General features: G+C 39.5%; 1 protein-coding gene across 1 annotated transcript in view; it reads right to left on the bottom strand.

Moving 5' to 3' along the window:
* Window positions 1-19168, bottom strand: part of timm44 (translocase of inner mitochondrial membrane 44 homolog (yeast)) — an 82769-nt gene that overhangs the window by 11807 nt on the left and 51794 nt on the right. The window contains exons 11-12 of the mRNA XM_072593942.1: window positions 12468-12557; window positions 714-824 (exon numbers count right to left, since the gene is read on the bottom strand). Of these exons, the coding sequence (XP_072450043.1) occupies window positions 714-824; window positions 12468-12557 (201 nt within the window). The remainder of the gene's footprint in view (window positions 1-713; window positions 825-12467; window positions 12558-19168) is intronic.

Below are 19168 nucleotides of genomic sequence, written 5' to 3'. Positions count from 1 at the left end.
CATAATCACAAAAAGGAAACCATCTTCTGTTCCTCATTACTCTCCAGCAGTCCCTTCAACAAAATTTCTGAAGTTGGGGGGAGGGGTATTGGGCTTTAATGTTTCAGACTCTGATGGGTCTTCTATAGTTAAAGAAAAGTCATGTGTGTTTCACCTTTTGTATTAGGATCAGGATACTCTCCCTGAATTTTAGATACATAGCCACTCTTCATGTTCAAGCCTACAAGTAAGGTGGCGTAGTGAACGTTGAAGGAAGGGTTGAGAATCTCAGTCAACTCTAATACAATCCTCACTACCTGTGCAGTTTATAATCTGAACCACCTCAGAACAAAAAAAAAAGAGGAATTTTCAAGACCAAAAATGCCCAATCACCAAGAAAATTCAACATCACCACTCTGGCTGCTCATGGCAGCCCTCAATCCCTCCTCTCTGCAGGAACAAGATCAAATTGTTTCAAGACTTTAAGCGTGTTTTTCTGACAATGTAGTCCACAACTTGTATTTCTAATAATTTAATTTTTAAACGCTCCCTGGTACTTCAACTTACACTGAAAGCAAACATTAACACTTTATTGAATCAATTGCTTTTTACAAACTAAATTGGAAATTGCTTCACTTCAACCAACTGAGTTCACTTTTAATTTTTATAAAAACTCTTGAGATATTTTTGTTATGCTAGCGTGTGTGTCATTTCAGAGACTTGAGTTTACATACCGGATCACCCTCTACCACATCTCCATTGTGGTTCTTGATGACCATGACAAGCTGAGCCTGGAAGGTGATAATTAGAACGGGTCCTTGCTCCATCATTTTCCCCATAGCCAGCTGCAATCAAAGAGGAAATGTGTTGGTCAGCAAGAAATGCTCCTCCCTTTCACAGACCATCAACACGTTCCCTTTCGCAAATAAGCTTCTCTTGACAGTTCAATTCAATTAGTAGTTTATAGAAGCCAGTTGAAGCAGATCTCCTGGTGTGTGGCATGAAATCCATTTTCACTAATACCAGAATGGGTGAATCAATCAGTAAAGGAAATTTGCTTTTGAGATTTGCTAACACTGATTTCAGATGATGTTATACACTTTACAATATCACTCGTGTTATCATTTTCTGACTTTCTACTGTCTCAGTTGATTAAGGCTTACAGAACAAAAGTCTTGGTCGTAATTCCAAGTTTATATTAAGTCAACAGACCTCAGCTGGGCTAGCAGCTTGGATTTCCCTTTGGATTTCCCTTTGGATTACAGAAGGGAAAGTAAAATCAGAGTTGCTGCTGATCATCATTCAACGACGTTGCAAAGTGCAGTGTACCACATCAGATAACGACAAGATTTGGTTTATAAAGCAAACAGTGACTGCTGAGATTGAACATCTTAAATTCACGAATAGTAAGCGTGACTGTGAATTACTGGAAGGTCCATGTAACCATATCCAGTTAGTGTTATTGCCTTTGGAAGAATAGCAGGTCACAATTAAAAATATTCTTGTTGTACAAAAGCTGGAAAATTAGGACTGGAAAAAGCAATAAGAAAATTGGTGAGGTGAAATGAGAATCCTGGAGACAATGGTCGCAGAACAAAGTTCTAAACTTAGGTAAACTGCCAGGGATAGGCTGATAACAGAAACAGAAACATCATGTACAAACATGTGGTCAGTCTGACTTTACATTTCCATGGAGAACTTCAAAGGAAACAATATGAACTGAAACACCAGGGTTGAATTAGGTATTTTCTTTGAAGTTTCAGAACTTGCAGAACTTAAGAGTCCAGAGATCCAAGTGTCAAACTATAAGAACTTAATACTCAGCTTTTGGAGTTCATCCAAAAAAAAAGCAGCAAGATCTCAACATTCAATAAAGCATGAGGTTTGTCACTAATGTCACCCATTCTTGTACAGTGAATGAAGTTTAATTGTTACTGTTCCATTTTGTAACAGAAAATGTCAATTAAAATGCCATCATTATTTAAACCAGTGAAGTGTTGGAATCAAGCTGACAGCACTGGAATAGAACATTGGGAAATAATAGGGAGGAGGATCTGAAGCAGACTACCTGCCCTCTTAAATCTGCTCTGCCATTTAATGAGATCATTGCTGATCTGATCAAAATTTCAAATCCACACTCTCACCACCCCTGATAATTTCTCATCCTCCCGCTTACCAAGAATATATCCCGGTCTTGAAAATATTCAAAGACTCTACTTCACCAGCTTTCAAGGAAGAGAGTTCCAAAGTCTTATAACGCTGAGGGAAAAGAATTTTACTTCATTTTTATCTTAAATGGGTGGCCTCTTATTTTGAAAGTGATCCCTAGTTCTAGATTCTCCCATAAGATGAAACATTTTCTCCAAGTCAAGCCTGTTAATACTCAAGATATCAAGTGTTTCAATCAAGGCATCTCTTACTCATCTAAACAAGCAGTGACAGTCTAATCCTTCCTCTAAGCACAGTGCCCATTCTAGGTAGTCAGGTAAACCTGCTGTGAATTGATATCAAACTTACATCTTTCCTTCAATAAGGTGAGCAATACTGTACACTACTCCAAATGTAGTCTCACTAGTGTCTTGTATAACTGAAACATAACCTTCCTACACTTATAATCTATTTCCCTTGCAATAAATGATAAAAATTTCTCAGCTTTCCTAAATGGTTATTGTCCCTACATACAAACCTTTTGTGATGCATGCAGTAGGATACCCAAATTGTTCTGCATTTCAGAGCTCCATAATTTCTCACTTTCGATAGAATCATACTGTACAGAAGAGGCTCTTCAGTCCATCAAGTATTCACCAACAAAAGAAAAACTATTCCAAATCTATATTAGTTCCACTTTCCAGTACTTGGCTCATAACCTTGAATGTCATGACATTTCAAGTGCTCATCCAAGCACCTTTAAAGATTAATGTTTCCTGCCTCTAATACCTTCCTCGACAGTGCATTCCAGATTCCCACCAGCATCTGGGTGAAAGAATGTTCCCACAAATCTTCAAAAATCCTGCCTTTCAGCTTAAAATTACGTCCCCTTGTTAATGAACCTTCAAATAAGGGGAGCTGCTATTTTCTATCCAACCTGTCCATGCTTCCATAAACTTATACATCACAATCAGGTCCCATCTCAGCATTCCCTTTCCAATAACAACCTGAGCTTATCCAGCCTCTCTTCATAACTAAAATGTTCCATCCCAGACAGCATCTTGACAAATATCCTCTGCACCCCATCCTGTGAAATCACATCATTCCTATAGTGCAGTGAACAGAACTGTGTACACTACTCCAGCTGTGGCCTAACCAAAGTCCTGTATATCTCCAACATAACCTCCTTCCTTTTATAAGCTTTGGCACAAATGATAAAGTGCCCCATTTGCCTTCTAACCATTCTATTAAACTGTTGTGCAACATTCAGAGATCTGTGGTCAAGCACTCTAAGATCTTTCTGTTCTCAGAGCTTTCTAGTACCCTGCAATTCAACAAGTATTCCCTTGCCCTGATATTTCTTACAAAGTGCATCACCTCACACTTATCAAGTTTAAATTCCATCTGCCAGTGATCGACCCATCTGATCAATCCATCTGTACCCTCCTGTAATTAAACACATTCTTCCTTATTGCCAACCACCCATACCATGGCAATATGCTACTCATGAGCTTTTATTTCCTACAATAAGCTGTGACGTGGCAGTTTATCAAATGGATGGCTCTAGAAATCTAAGTACAGTAGTCACTGGTTCTCCTTTATTCACAATATACCAACTCTGCATGGGCGGCACGGTGGCACAGTGATTAGCACTGCTGCCTCACAACGCCAGAGACCCGGGTTCAATTCCTGCCTCAGACTGTGTGGATTTTGCACATTCTCCCAGTGTCTGCGTGGGTTTCCTTCGGATGCTCTGGTTTCCTCCCACAGTCCAAAAAATGTGCAGGTTAGGTGAATTGGCCATGCTAAATTGCCCATAGTGTTAGGTGCAGGGGTAAATGTAGGGGAATGGGTCTGGGTGGGTTGCGCTTCAGTGGGTCGGTGTGGACTTGTTGGGCCACAAGGCCTATTTCCACACTAAGTAATCTAATCCAATTGATTGTTTAAACATGATTTTCCCTGCACAAAACATTATCTTAAACTTATCCAAGTGCCCATAGTATAACTTCTTTAATAATAGGTTCTAACATTTTCCCTATGCTAGATGCCAAGCTAATAGTTTCCTGCTTTGGACCTTCCTCACTTTTTGACTAAATGAATTGTATTTGCTAACTTTCAATCTAATGATTCGTTGAATCAAGGGAATTTTGGAAAATAAGAACCAGTGCATCAACTACCTGTCTAGAACTGAGGTACTTGCAAGCCTGCAGGTCCAACAATTTACTCTCTTGCACTTCTTTAGTGATTGTAACTGTCCAGAGTTCCTCCCTCCCTTCTACTTCCTGACTTAAAGCTGATGTTACTCTTAAGCCCTGAAAGGCACAGAGTTCAGTTGCAAAATACCTGTTCAGTTAATCTGACATCTCCATATATTCTACTGTTACTTTTCCACAGTCACTTACTATAGATACCACTCAGTTTGTTAACACTAAAATATTTACACAAACACTTACTATTGCTTCTAAAATTTCAGGCTAGTTTTCTCTCATTTTCTACATTCGTCCCTCCCTTATTAATTCCTGAATATACTCAGCTGCGTTTTGTAAAAAAAAAAATTGCCTAATCTTCTAACCTGCCATCTGCCTTGGCATATGATATAGTTTCTCTTAAGACTGATCCTATTTTTAACATTTCCGGTTATGGATGCTGGATCCATTCCTTGGACTTTTTCTTACTTATTGAATGTATCTGTGTATTCTGAAATACCTGTCAACTTTGACGTCTGCCACTGCTACTCAACCGATTTTTTTTTAAACCTAACTTGCCCATTCACTTTAAACAGCTATGCCTCCACACCCTCAATTTCCCTTATTTAATTTTTTTTAAAACAGCTTTGGACCCATTCCTCTCTCCCAAACTGAATGTTTTTCCATCATATCATAATCACTTCTACGGAGGGGCATCTTCACTGTATCTTGATATGGAGACAGCTGAACCAAATCTGCCTTCCACTTCGATACTCGCAACACAGTTAAATTAAACCCTTCAATGGCCCTCAATTGTTACTTCAATGGTTTGTAACCAGAGTTTTGAATAAGCAACTCTAGAATTTGCTATTAATTAAAATCTAGACACCAGTTTTGTATTTAAACAAGAGACTTAATTTACTTAACAAACAATAACTTAAGCAGATAAAAATTAACAAGGTAATTTAAGTCAAAAACATGAATCGCTGGAGAAACTCAGCAGGTCTGTCGGCATCTGTAGGGAGAAAACAATGGTAAGGTTTCAAGTTCAGAGGCTCTTCATCAGATGCTATGAAAATTCAGATAGTGTTCAGTTTTATCCTGCTATAAATTTCAGTCTGATCAGTTAGTTTACTCTTAGATTTATACTCTATCTCCCTTCTTGTCATGGTCTGTTTACCACTGTCTGTATAAATCTCTCTCTCCGTGCCTCATTTCTACTCTTTGATTTACAATCTTTCTAAGCTTGATCTCTTGGCCCCACTATTTAGTTTAAAACCTTTTCTACTTCCATATTATGCAGCTTGCAAGAAAACTGGCCTTAGTACAGTTCAAATTAACAGTGTCTCCTTGGCACATATCCACTTCCCTGGAACTGGTGCCAGTATTCCATACATTGAAACTCACTGCTCCCACACCAGTCTTTGAGCCACACATTCATCGCTCCAGCCTAATATGACCATTTTGCACCTTGCTCTATAATAATCTCAAGACTATTGCCTTTGAGATTCTGCTTCATAATTGATGCCTAGCTCCTCATTCTGACCGTGCAGAACCTCCTTTGTTGGTACCAACATTTACCAGGAAACTGAACCCTTAATTAACCAACTCCAACTCTCTCTCAAGAGTCAGAGTGTTAAGTTGTATGTAGTTGACTAGTTGTGTTTATATGTTCCTCACACAAAGCCTAGCGGACCCAGTTTCAATTGCTTTTTCAATTGTCTAACTACTCTTCCACAGAGACCTTGTTAAAATGCAAACAAAATTAGCTTTGCATGAAACATACAATTCTCTAATGCACGGACTACCAGCATTCAGTCCTAGGTCAAAATGAGCTGGTTCGGTGCATTTGTATGCTCCTGAAAAAAGGCTTCACTATGCCAATTAGAGGATACAAGCAACGGTTGGCAGAGCAACTTGGACTTGCTCCATTCCCTGTGATGGTCTTTGATGGAGTTTTGCATAAAAAGCACTTATTATGTCACACTTCACCTATTTCTTATGTTATCATGACTAAAGCCCAACATGCCCTGTTTCTTTTGTAGCAGTAAACAGAGGGTGGGAATTTTACAAAAACTTTACCTGGAAATCTGTCAAAGCATATCCCAAGGATACAAATGTATTTTCAAATGCAATGATTATTGTCATGAAAGAAATTTTAGCATGGGAAGATCCCACAACAATCTTCAATTAAAGAGTTTTTGGTGATGGTGCTAGCTGAGAGGGGAATGTTAACCAGAGCAGCATCATGCCACTTCTAAATTTTATACAACCTGATTTTAATAACTGACAATGCAAATTCTTTCATTACTGATCGAGTGCCAATCTAGATTATGTTCCCAACTTCTGGAGTCTGGCATGAAGCCATAAGCTCCCTACTCAAAAGGCGTTGGGCTACTAACTCAGCCAGGTGGCACTTACCTTTGCTACCATGATCCTTAATGCATTTTACAGGGAGATGGGTACCATGGGAGCTTCAGTGCATTATTTCCCCCCTCCAAACCTATATTAATTCAGTTCCCGTCCTCACTTCCCATCCTCTCTTATTCTTGTTGTTGTTGCCCATCCCCTGGTGATGGTCAGTACTGTGACTTGTTGGGACTTATAATAACATAGAAAGTGAAGTGGCTTAGTTTATGAAGAGTTTGGAATAGATCAGTGAGTTTTTTATGAGAAAGGTATTATTCATTTTATTTGTTTTCCAAATCTGTTTTTAATGGCTTAATAAACTTCATTCTAATTCCCTCCCCAATGGCATTATAGATCAACTCACAGCAGTGACCTGCAGCAGTTCAAGGAGTTCACCACCATCTTCTCAAGTGCAATAGGGACAAACAATAAATGCTGGCCAGTCACTAATGCCCACATGCCACAAATGAATTTTTAAAATGTCCTTTGCAATGAAGCCAGTGTTTAGAGCTTTTTCTAATGAGACTAAAAGATACTATGCATTCCCTCACAGCTGGATTATGTGAATACAACTTCTTCTGCCAAGAGTCCTATCAAAGACGAATAATTAATAGACAATTTAAACGTTCCATTCTATTTCTCTCCTCTGGGATTTCCTCTGCATCCCACTGTGCCAGTCCCTCTATCCTTTATACATACATCCACATACCATGCTCTGTCTGAGAAGAACATAAGGACAAGCCAAAAAAATCTGTCGCACAATCAATGTAAACAGACACTGCTGGAAATTATTGATTTAAAACAAAAGGTTAAATTCCAGCTGGAGACCCTTCACCAGTAAACATTCATTAAATTATTAATTCTGTCTCTTTTCAGAGGCTGATGAACCAACGTATTCCCAGAATTGTGTGTCTGTCTCAGGTTCAGTTTCTCTTTGTAGCTAATACTTATTTCTGTATTCCAAGGTCTCGGGCCTTCTGATAGTAATTCCCACTAATGCAGATTCTTAACTCAATGTTCATGGTGTTTAGTCAGTATTCTCATTAATATTAACTGCACTGATTAAAAAAAAATTAGCATGGATTCATTAAGACCATATAGGCTCTTCAAACATCTACCAGCTCCAGAAAGCTTGTTCAAAACTATCAATAATTCACTACATAATGATGTCAAGAGTTTCTGGAAACTTGGCTGCAAAACACTTCAGAACATTGAATGGGACTGCCTTTTGAAAAACAAATTACTGATAAGCTCATTATCAAAGATGAATGTTGTGATTATTTCTCTATATTGTTGATGTTATTCAGTAATTTGGATGCAAAGTATATTTAGAATGGGGCTACTAAATAAACTGCTGAGGGCTGAAAGTTCTTAAATCACTGTTAAATGTTTGCAGATGAATTCCTTTTACTCAATGCAATAAGACATACTATGAAGGAAGACATGAAGGGCACTTTGCTATTTCTTCTTTTTTATTGAAAGCCAAATTCAAATAAAGGTAAAGTTCAGGTCTGTATCTCAACAATTCTTGGCAGTTTTGGCCATAAAGTGCAACATTTCTTCTGATCCAAGTGGAGGATCCAGGTTCAAAATGTCAGTGACTTCGTAGTAACTAAGGAAAGGAGGACTGATCTGAAATGTTGTCAACAACAGACTGCATTTCTATGGCAACTTAGGCAAGTATTGCAAGGCACAACACAAGAATGGAATCATACACAAAAATTTGGGACAGGTGACCACAAATTTCAAAAGATAGGGTTCAGGTTAGTTAAAAGTGTGAATAAGATTTAAAGGGAGATGATTTCAGATCTTAGGGCTGAGATATGTGAAGAGCTGTCAATGGCAGTGCAAAGTAATTGGGGAATGCTGAGGCAGAGTTATAAGAATACAGAATTCTCCAAAGGGATATAGGGATGGAGGGATTACAGAGATGTATTGCTGCTGCACATAATGTCCTGATCAGACATTATGAAGAAGGTTCAGAAATGATTTATCAGGATGTTGCTGGGAATGGAGGGTTTAAGTTATAAAAATAGGCTGAATAGGCTGGGACTTGTTTCACTGGAGCATACAAGGTTGAGAGATGACCTTAGAGGTTTATAAAATCATGAGGGGCACAGATAAGGTGAATAGCAAAGGTATTTTCTCAAAGGTGAGGGATTTCAAAACTAGGGGACTTTTTTTTTTAAGGTGAGAAGAGAAAGATTTAAAAAGGACATGAACTATTTTTGCACAGTGAGTGGCTTGTGTGTGGAATGAACTGCCAGAGAAAGTGGTGGATGCAGGGACAGTTATAATATTGAAAGGCATTTGGATAAGTACATGGTTAGGAGGGGTTTAAGGGGGAATATGGGCCAAATGCAGGAAGGTGAGACTAGTTTAGTTTGGGGACATAATCAGCATGGATTAATTGGATCAAAAGGGTCTATTTCCATGTTGTGTGACTTTATTGTAATAGGAGCATCGTAATATTTCAAGGAACTTAAAGGTACACAATATACACTCATTATATCAATCTCCTGTATCTGACAACCTCATAGCCATGGATGTTTAAAATCAGCTTTCAAAGAAAAGTTAAGCAGCATTTGTGGAAAAACAGAACACAGACAGTCAATGATGCAGGGTTAAAACCATTCCCCTAGAATTAGAAAGGGTCTTAGAGCTGAATCATTGACAAACTATTTTCTGTTTTGCTACAGACACTTAGACTAGCTGTACATTTCCAGCCTTTTATTGCTTTTAAATTTGGTTTCTGTAATTTGTCTAGCTCTTTTCTTCAGTCTGGTACCAAATTTGTGCTTGGGTGTTCTGTAAACACACGACAAGCTTTTGGGGAGAAACAGGAGCTGTACTGTAGTAAATACTTTGTTGCAGAAATGACAATCGCAATTTTAAGATAATTAGAAATTCCTGGCATTGTGTTCAAGGTTGAATTTGGATGGATACTCAGTGAAAGCAGCCTCACAGAGCCCTTTTAAAGGAAAGCATTAATTCAAGTACCTGAGGAATTAGCCATTAAGGAGATTAAAAGAGAAATGTGACCGCTAAAGAGAATAAAAGTCATTCTCTGAAAGTAAATCAGAAGTCTTTAATTTTACTCTTATCCTATTAAATCCCCCATATGCCAATAACATAATTGAATTGTTTATTTAAGTAATTAAAATAAAATTAAAATACAGGCAAACCTTTTGACATTTCTAGCAATACATTTTGCAAATTAAGCTACTCTCCAGGGCAGAGACCTGGCAGTGCCCCGAAAACAGCAAAAGAAGGGAATTAGTGAAGATGCCTGGGAAGAGGGTCAGGAGAGAGAAGGTTCAACACTTTTACTTCCTCCATATAATTCTCAGAATTTGAGAACAGTAATCCTATAGTCCCAGGGGGTTAAGAATTGATTCACCACTTGTCCTTGAGGAAGGTGCACTGTGCAGGAACCTTCCAGGAAGGCAAGTACAGAATGTCTTAAAATCCTGATCTTCAAAAGCAGAACACACAGAAACCAAAATAGCGAAACACCATGGATAAATCAATAAGTACAGTTACAGTCAATCCAAAAGCTGTAACAAAATCTGAACACAATAATTGAGCAGGAAATGCACTTTGCATTAGACTGTTCCAGTTGAAGAGCCCAGCACTTGCACAGGTAAAATGGACAGATAGCATCCTATACTGATGTTTCTCAACATCTCACTCTTGGTTCCTTGAGATGCCTGCATTTGTTTTTTTTTGTGCAAAATTGAATAGTTTCTTATTCCTATGTTGCAATTTGCTACATATGTTAGATGATTATTTTGTTTAATATATTCTCCCTGGTTTCCCTATTTACTTTGGTCTTAAATTTCTATACGTTGGGACACCCAGGAAGCATCGACTACAACAGACCTACATCACTAGGCATTCATACTGCAGATTTCATGTGTCATGGAGTCATAGGCATGGAAACAGATGCTTTGGCCCAACCCTCCATGCAGACTAATTGTACTCACCTCTATCACTTCCTCTGGCAGCTCATTCCATATACGCACCACCCTCTGTTGTCCCTTGGGTCCCTTTTAAATCTTTCCCCCTCACCTTAAAAATATGCCCTCTAGCTTTGGCCTCACCTTCCCTGGGAAAAGACCTTGGCTATTCATCTTACCTATGCCCCTCATTATTTTATATCCATAACATCAGCCCTCATGTCTTCTACCAGTGCTTTCTTCTTTATCGAAGAAAGTGATTCACTCAGGTACATTTCCAGAGACATTGTGAACCCTTTGCTGATTAATTTAAACTGACATGTCTAGATAATGAATGTTGGCAGATTGTGTAGTTTTGGAACTATGACTATAGAGCTAAACACAGCCTCTTGTCTTTACATGTACATTTACCTTCATGGTCATCAGCTAGTGTTCTGGTACTGATCTGCTGCATGCAAGTTCAGGAACACTGAGGCCAATTTGTGACAACACTATGGCTTTACTTTTGTCCTGGTATTATGATGAAAGCTTGAGACAGAGGTGTCGCTCAAAGCCAATAAAATAAACAGCTGGCGAAGCCTTGGGCTGTTATTTTCAAGTAGGAACATTAGAAGTAGCCTGAATTGGTGGGGGCAAGCTTCCATAAAACCAGGATTTTTAGTTTTAGCTTCCTGTAATTGCTGGGGCCTTAAAGCTGGATGTGGAAGCTCTTATTCCTCTCTCCGTTATAGGTAAAAGCTGGGGTTCTCTCCCTGCTGCAGAATAGCATGTGAGACAATCTACTTTAGTGAATTTGCCTTTGCCATGGGTGTGTTCATGGGATGTTACTATATTGGAAGTCAATTAGTATATAATATATATATTATTTTGTGAAGCATTTCAATAGTTACAGTTAAGCCAATTCTTTTATTATTTTGTCTGTATTTTAACTGTACATGCAATGTAAAAATAAAGCATGTCTTACTGAAAGTTGATAGTTTGACCAATCGAATTGCATCTGCAACATAAAGCCTTACACTTTTAAAATAAGGAAAAGTTAGGGTCTAAACTATACTCTTAACATATTTTGAGGGGGTTTCGGCTGATCCATAGCAAATTGCAGTATATTTTGTTAACATGAGTCAGTAATTAGTTTACAGGTGCCTAACTTTCAACTATGATGCATCATAGTTTTAGTACAGGTCAAAGCTTGTTCCTGGAGATTATTTTGCGATCTTGTCTTGGAGAACTGCTGATGATCTTGAGTCAAATGTCCTAAAGTGATAAATATACCAATGCAGTGTCAGAAATAACATAACAGCCATTGTACATAAATTGTGACCCGCTCCCATTGCATTGGTTGTGTTATTACAAACATGACAAATGCCCTTAAAAGCTCAATCTCAAGGCCATAACCCAGGCTTTTGGAAAAATTTTAAAAATATAGCAGCAAGCACTAAAACAGAGTGCTGGTACACAGAGTGAAGCACAGACAGACAGATTGACAGATTGACATGCCTCTTTCATTGACCTACTGTGAAAAGCCAACATGAAAATCACTCTTGCAGAATTAACTCACCTGCTATGTATTTCTTGAATTCTCTGTTTTTGTTGAGAGTCATATTAACAAGATAAGACATGCCAGTGCTAAGGAATGGAACATTTCTTTTCAAATGCCAAATGTTGGCATTAAGCATTTCTAAATCACATACAACAGGGGTTAGACACAAAATAAGGCACCCGGCACTCATGGACCTGCCGTTACACAGTGAGAGAGTGAACACTGCTAACTAAGCCAATTACTTACATCAATATTGTCAATGTCAAGTATTTTGGATCGGAACTGAAGGTTCATGGCTTTGGCTTGCTGGATGGGTTGTGCAAGCTGGCTGTAAGTCTGATGGTGAGGTAAAGAAACAAAATGTTACTGTTAAATACAAACCCATTGAACTGTCTGAAGAGGTCAACTAAATTGGAATATCCAATGTATTGGACATTTACGAATTATGAGTTTAATTCTACTCAAGGTTCACACTCCAGCTTGAAATTTTGGAATGGAGTTTTTTATTTGTTTGTGGGATGTGCATCACTCACAAGGCCAACATTTGTTCCCATCCCCAATTGCCCTTAAATTGAGTGGCTTGCTAGGTCATTTCAGAGGGCAATGAATAATCAATGACGTTATCGTGGATCTGGAGTCACATACAAGTCTGAGTACGTAAGGAAAGCAGATTTGACCTGTAAAGGATTTTATTTAACCAGATTTATTTTTACAACAATTAATGAACAGTTGTCATGGTTGTCATTTCTGAGACTATAATAGTTAAACAATTCTAGATCTCATTGGTTAGGAAAATGATAAAACACTTCCAGAATACATTGCATGCCACTCAAATGATGCAATGTCATCTTGTGATGCAATGACTTGTTCTCATCACATATTTCATTTACAGCTTTAATATGTACATATAGGAACAAAGCACCCGACCTTTGGCAGTGACAAACTTCAATGCATTAGCTGTGAAATTAAGCTTCACTCTGTACCCTCCATTGAACAGAGGTACAGACTGGTCAGCTCATGTAGAGCTTATAAGGACTTGAAAAGATGCCTGATCAGTACAGTCAGACAGAAAGGATTGACAGATTCCATGGGAGGAACAGCAGATCAAGAACTGAGTAGAAAACAACCTGAAATTTAGGTCTGGATGGAAATTCAATTGAAAGTCACCTGGTGGAAAGGAATAGAATTATCTGAAACAAAAGGAATTGAGAAGCAAGTGGTGGCAAGTAGAGTTCTTCACTTTTCACCACTAAATTGAAATTCCAGATTTTGAATGGTATTATAGAGTCAGACTCATAGAGGTCACAGAAAATGTCTCTTCAGTAAACTGACTCTGCGCTGGTCAAAAATAACCACCTAACCATTTTACTCCCAATTTCCAGCACTTGGCCTAGAACCTCATATGCCTTTGACACTGCAAGTGCATATCTAAACACTTCTTAAATGCTATGAGCACTTTAGCATCTACCATCCTTACAGGCAGAATGTTCCAGATTTCCACCATCCTCTGGCTGAAAAACCTAATCCTCACATCCTCTCCAAATCTCCTGCCCCCTTACCTTAAATCTATGCCCTGGTCACTGACCCCTCCACAAGGGAAAAGTTTGTCTAGTCCTCAATTTTATACATCTCAATGGTGTTCCGCCTCAGTCTCCTCTGCTCCAAGGTATGCAATCCCAGTCTATCCAATTTCTCTTCACAACTAAAAATCTCCATAAGACATAATGCCAGAATTAGACCATTTGGCCAATTGAGCCTGCTCTACCATTTGAATATGGTGGATATGTTTCTCAAACCCATTCCCCACCTTTCCTCTATGACCTTTGGGCTCCTTACCAGTCAAGAACCTATTTGTCCTAAATATAAACAATTATTGCTGAGGACACGGAGTTCCTCAGATTAACTACCCTCTGACTGAAGAAAGTCCTCATCATCTCCATTCCAAATGTCATCCCTTCACACTGAGATTGTGCCCTCAGGTCCCAGTCTGCCCTACTAATGGAAACATGTTCTCCATGTCAACTCTGTCCAGGCCTCTCAGCCCAGGTAACAGTGGCAAATCCTGGTAAATCTCCTCTCCAGTGAAATCATATCCATCCTAAGATTTGGATTTCAAAACTGCACACAAAACTCTAGCTGTAGCCTAACCAACTTTTTTCATACAGTTTCAGCATAACCTTCCTGGTCTTAAACACAATGCTTTGGCTAATAAAGGCAAGTATCTCACATGCCTCTGATCCTTGGTGTTTCCCAGGGTCCTACTGTTTGAGTATTCCCTTGCCATGTTTGTCCTGCCCAAGTGCATTACTTTACACTTATTTAGATTGAAATTTATTTGTGATTGATCAGCCCATCTGACCAGCTCAACTATATCTTCAAAAACACCCCTCCACCATCACCCTGTGCTTCCTTCCACTCAGTTAATTCTGGATCCAGTTAGCCAAACTTTGTTGGATCTCATGGGCTTGTATCTTTGAGATCAGTCTCCCGTGCAGGGTCTTATCAAAAGACCTTCCTGAAGTCCAAGTAGACCATGTCAAAGTCATGGTCCTCTACACACTTGGCCGCCTCTCCAAAAGTTCAATTAAGTTGGTCAGACATGACTTCACTTTAACAAAACCATGTTGACTGTTCTTCATTAACCCCAAGTGCAGATTAGTTCTGTCGGCTTAGAATTGCTTCCAATAGATTACCCACTACTGAGGTTAGTCTGTATGGCCTATGGTTTGCTAGTTTACCCCTTGCTCCCTTCCTTGAATAATAGTACCATATTAGCTGTCATTCAATCCTCTGGCACCTCTCCTGCCAGCGTCCCTGCTATTTCCTCACTTTCCTCACTTAACAGCCTAAGATATATTTCATCAGTCCTGAAGATTTTATCTACTTTGAAGTCTGCCAGACTTCTCAGAAACTCCTCAGTTTGCTAATTTATTTAAGTATATCACAGTATTCTGCAAATCCATTCATTTTCTCAGGATTCCTGATAATTAGAATGGGAATCTAGAAATACAGTGAGAAGGCATGCTTGCTAATGCTCTGGGATGGTGGCTCAGATTGTAGACTGAGTGATGAAGCTGGACAATGAAAAAAGGTCAAGCCTAACTGGACCTAAAACATTGCCAATTTTCACTATTCCTTCAGTGAATTAAATGTCTCAGGTGAGATGTCAAACCAAGACCTCATCTGCATGCTTAAGCAGCATAAAAGATTCAATTACATTGTTTGAAGAAAGCAACATGGTTCTCCAACAATTTCCTTTTTCAAATGCCAAAACAGATGATTTATTCATTAGCTGTTTAAGAGAGCTCACCATTCGCAAACTGGTTGCTTGTTTACCTACTTAAATAACTAGGAATATACCTCAAAAGTCAATAGCTAAGAGGTTTAGGGTGTTCCAAGAATGCGAAAAGGCATATTATAAATGTGAATTCTTTATTTTCCTTAGTTTGTACTAAATTGAAATGCCCACCATTAGCTTAGGCTCCCAAAATAATCCAAACAAATTACAAAGACCCTTACAGACAATGCTGCAACCCAAAACAACTGATTGCCAGGCACTGCATGTGCATCCATCAATAACAGTGCATAGTAACAGTAAAATAAGCTGGACAAAGTAAATTACTTATAAGCATTTCTTCAACTATACAGAATACCAAAAATATCCCGCAGTTCCAGAGAACTGTGAAGAGCGACCTTAAATCTCAAAATTCTCTGGGGACTGATTTGATAACAAAGGTTAATCTCAAACTCCCCAACATCAGACTGTTTCCTACAAACAGAACAATTTCTCTCTTTGCAAGGACAGAAACATGCACCTTAGGGTGTAGGTTTGCTCGCTCAGCTGGAGGTTTGATATCCAGACATTTCATTACCTGGCTAGGTAACATCATCAGTGGCGACCTCCAAGTGAAGCGAAGCTGTTGTCTCCTGCTTTCTATTTATAGGTTTGTCCTGGATGGGGCTCCTGGGGTTTGTGGCGATGTCATTTCCTGTTCATTTTCTGAGGGGTTCATAGATGGTATCTAGATCTATGTGTTTGTTTATGGCATTGTGGTTGGAGTGCCAGGCCTCTAGGAATTCTCTGGCATGTCTTTGCTTCACCATAAACAAACACATAGATCTAGATACCATCTATCAACCCCTCAGAAAACGAACAGGAAATTACATCACCACAAACCCCAGGAACCCCATCCAGGACAAACAAATAGAAAGCAGGAGACAACAGCTTCGCTTCACTTGGAGGTCGCCACTGATGATGTTACCTAGCCAGGTAATGAAACGTCTGGATATCAAACCTACAGTTCAGCGAGCAAACCTACACCCTAAACCTCAACCTGAGCTAGAAACCTTCACAAACCTTGCAAAAACCATGCACCTTATTAGTGAAGGTGATTCACAATTGACAAGCTCATTATGCTAACAACTGTATTTCAGATTTTACTTTCACAAACTGCATTCACTCTGTGATCTGCTCCAGCTACCAACCCAGCTGTATTAAGAATACATAGCGTCATAGAGATGTACAGCATGGAAACAGACCCTTTGGTCCAATTCGTCCATGCCAACCAGATATCCCAACCCAATCTAGTCCCACCTGCCAGCACCCGGCCCATATCCCTCCAAACCCTTCCTATTCATATACCCATCCAAATGCCTTTTAAATGTTGCAATTGTACCAGCCTCCACTGCTTCCTCTGGCAGCTCATTCCACACACGTACCACCCTCTGCACGAAAACGTTGGACCTTAGGTCCTTTTTATATCTTTACCCTCTCACTCTAAACCTACGCCCTCTAGTTCTGGACTCCCCGACCCCAGGGAAAAGACTTTGCTTATTTACCCTATCCATGCCCCTCATGATTTTGTAAACCTCTATAAGGTCACCCCTCAGCCTCCGACGTTCCAGGGAAAACAGCCCCAGTCTGTTCAGCCTCTCCCCATAGCTCAAATCCTCCAACCCTGGCAACATCCTTGTAAACCTTTTCTGAACCCTTTCAAGTTTCACAACATCCTTCTGATAGGAGGGAGAACAGAATTGCACGCAATATTCCAACAGTGGCCTAACTAATGTCCTGTACGGCCACAACATGACCTCCTGTACTCAATACTCTGACCAATAAAGGAAAGCATACCAAACTCCTTTTTCACTATCCTATCTACCTGCGATTCCACTTTCAAGGAGCTATGAACCTGCACTCCAAGGTCTCTTTGTTCAGCAACACTCTCTAGGATATTACCATTAAGTGCATAAGTCCTGCTAAGATTTGCTTTCCCAAAATACAGCACCTCACATTTATCTGAATTAAACTCCATCTGCCGCTTCTTGAACCATTGGCCCATTTGATCAAAATCCTGTTGTAATCTGAGATAACCTTCTTCGCTATCCACTATACCTCCAATTTTGGTTTCATCTGCAAATTTACTAACTGTACCTCTTATGCTTACATCCCACCTTCATAAATATTCCAATTATGGGGTAACAAACAAGAGTTTGGCTTTTTTTAAAATTCCTCATTTCTCAAGATTCAACAGTAAAATTGATTGGAAGTAAGGAGTGGAATTAGCAGAGACATTTATGATTGAAAATAGGTGCAGAAAGAGGCCATTCGACCCTTCAAGCCTGCACCACCATTCAATATGATCATGGCCAATCATGCAACTCCAGTATTCCAGTCCTGCTTTCTCTTCATTCCCCTTGATTCTGTTTGCTGCAAGGGCCACAACCAGCTCCCTCTTGAACTGGCCCCAATAGCTTTGTGGTACAGAATTCCACACATTCACAAACAAGTGAAGAAATTCTTCCTCATCTCAGTCCTGAATGTTTTACCCTTATTCTTAGGTGGTGACTCGTAATTTTAGACTTGCCCAACCTTGGGAATGTTCTTCCCACATCTAGCCTATCCAGTCTCATCAGGATTTTATATGTTTCTTGTAGATTCCAGCAAATTCAAACCCAGTCGATCCAGTCTTTCTTCAATGTCAGTCTTGCCATCCCAGGAATCAATCTGGTGAACCGTTGCTGGATTCCTTCAATAGCAAGAATGTCTTTCCTCAGGTTGGGAGAACAAACTGCACTGAATTCTCAAGGTGTGGCCTCACCAAGGCCTTATATAACAGCAGCAAGACATCCCTACTCCGATACTCAAATCGTCCCGCTTTGAAAGCCAGCTTCCCATTAGCTTTCCTCACCACTTGCTTCACCTGCATCCAACCTTCAACAACTGTTCCACCATCACACCCAGGTTTCGAAGCACCTCACCTTTTCCAAAACTGCCACCATTCAGATAATAATATGCCTCCCTGTTTTTATGACCAAAGTGGATAATCTCACAATTAACCACATATTGCATTTGCCTACTCAGCCAGCCTGTCCAAGCCACCCTGTAAGCCTCTTAACATCCTCCCCACAGCACATACTGCCACCCAGCTTAGTGTCATCTGCAAATTTGGAGATATGACATTTAATTCCTTTGTCCAAATCATTAACGTATATAGAGGAACCTTGTATCCGTTTCGTTTATCCAAATATCGAATTATCCAGCAAGACTGCAAGATCCCAATGCTTGGCTAAACTATATTTTCTGGCGTTCAATTATCCAGAATTCAATTAACCAAACGAAATACTCCCCGCCTGTGTCCTTCGGATACTGGAGCTTCCTCTGTATTGTGAATAGTTGGAGTCCTAGCACTGAACCGTGCATTCCCCCATTTGCCACTGCCGGGCACTCTGAATAGGATCACTTTATTCCAACTCTCTGCTTCCTGTCTGCCAATGAGTTTTCTATCCATGTTAATAACTTACTTTCAATATCATGAGCTTTGATTTTTACTAACTAATCTTCGTGTGGAATCTTAGCAAAACGTTTTGAAAGTCCAGATACACAACATCCACTGATTCACCCTTTGTCCGTTTTACTAATCACATCCTCAAAAAACTTCTAGAAGATT

The sequence above is a fragment of the Chiloscyllium punctatum genome, chromosome 24, assembly GCF_047496795.1.
Source record: "Chiloscyllium punctatum isolate Juve2018m chromosome 24, sChiPun1.3, whole genome shotgun sequence".
Taxonomy (NCBI): Eukaryota; Metazoa; Chordata; class Chondrichthyes; order Orectolobiformes; family Hemiscylliidae; genus Chiloscyllium; species Chiloscyllium punctatum.
This window is presented reverse-complemented; position numbering and strand designations above follow the sequence as displayed.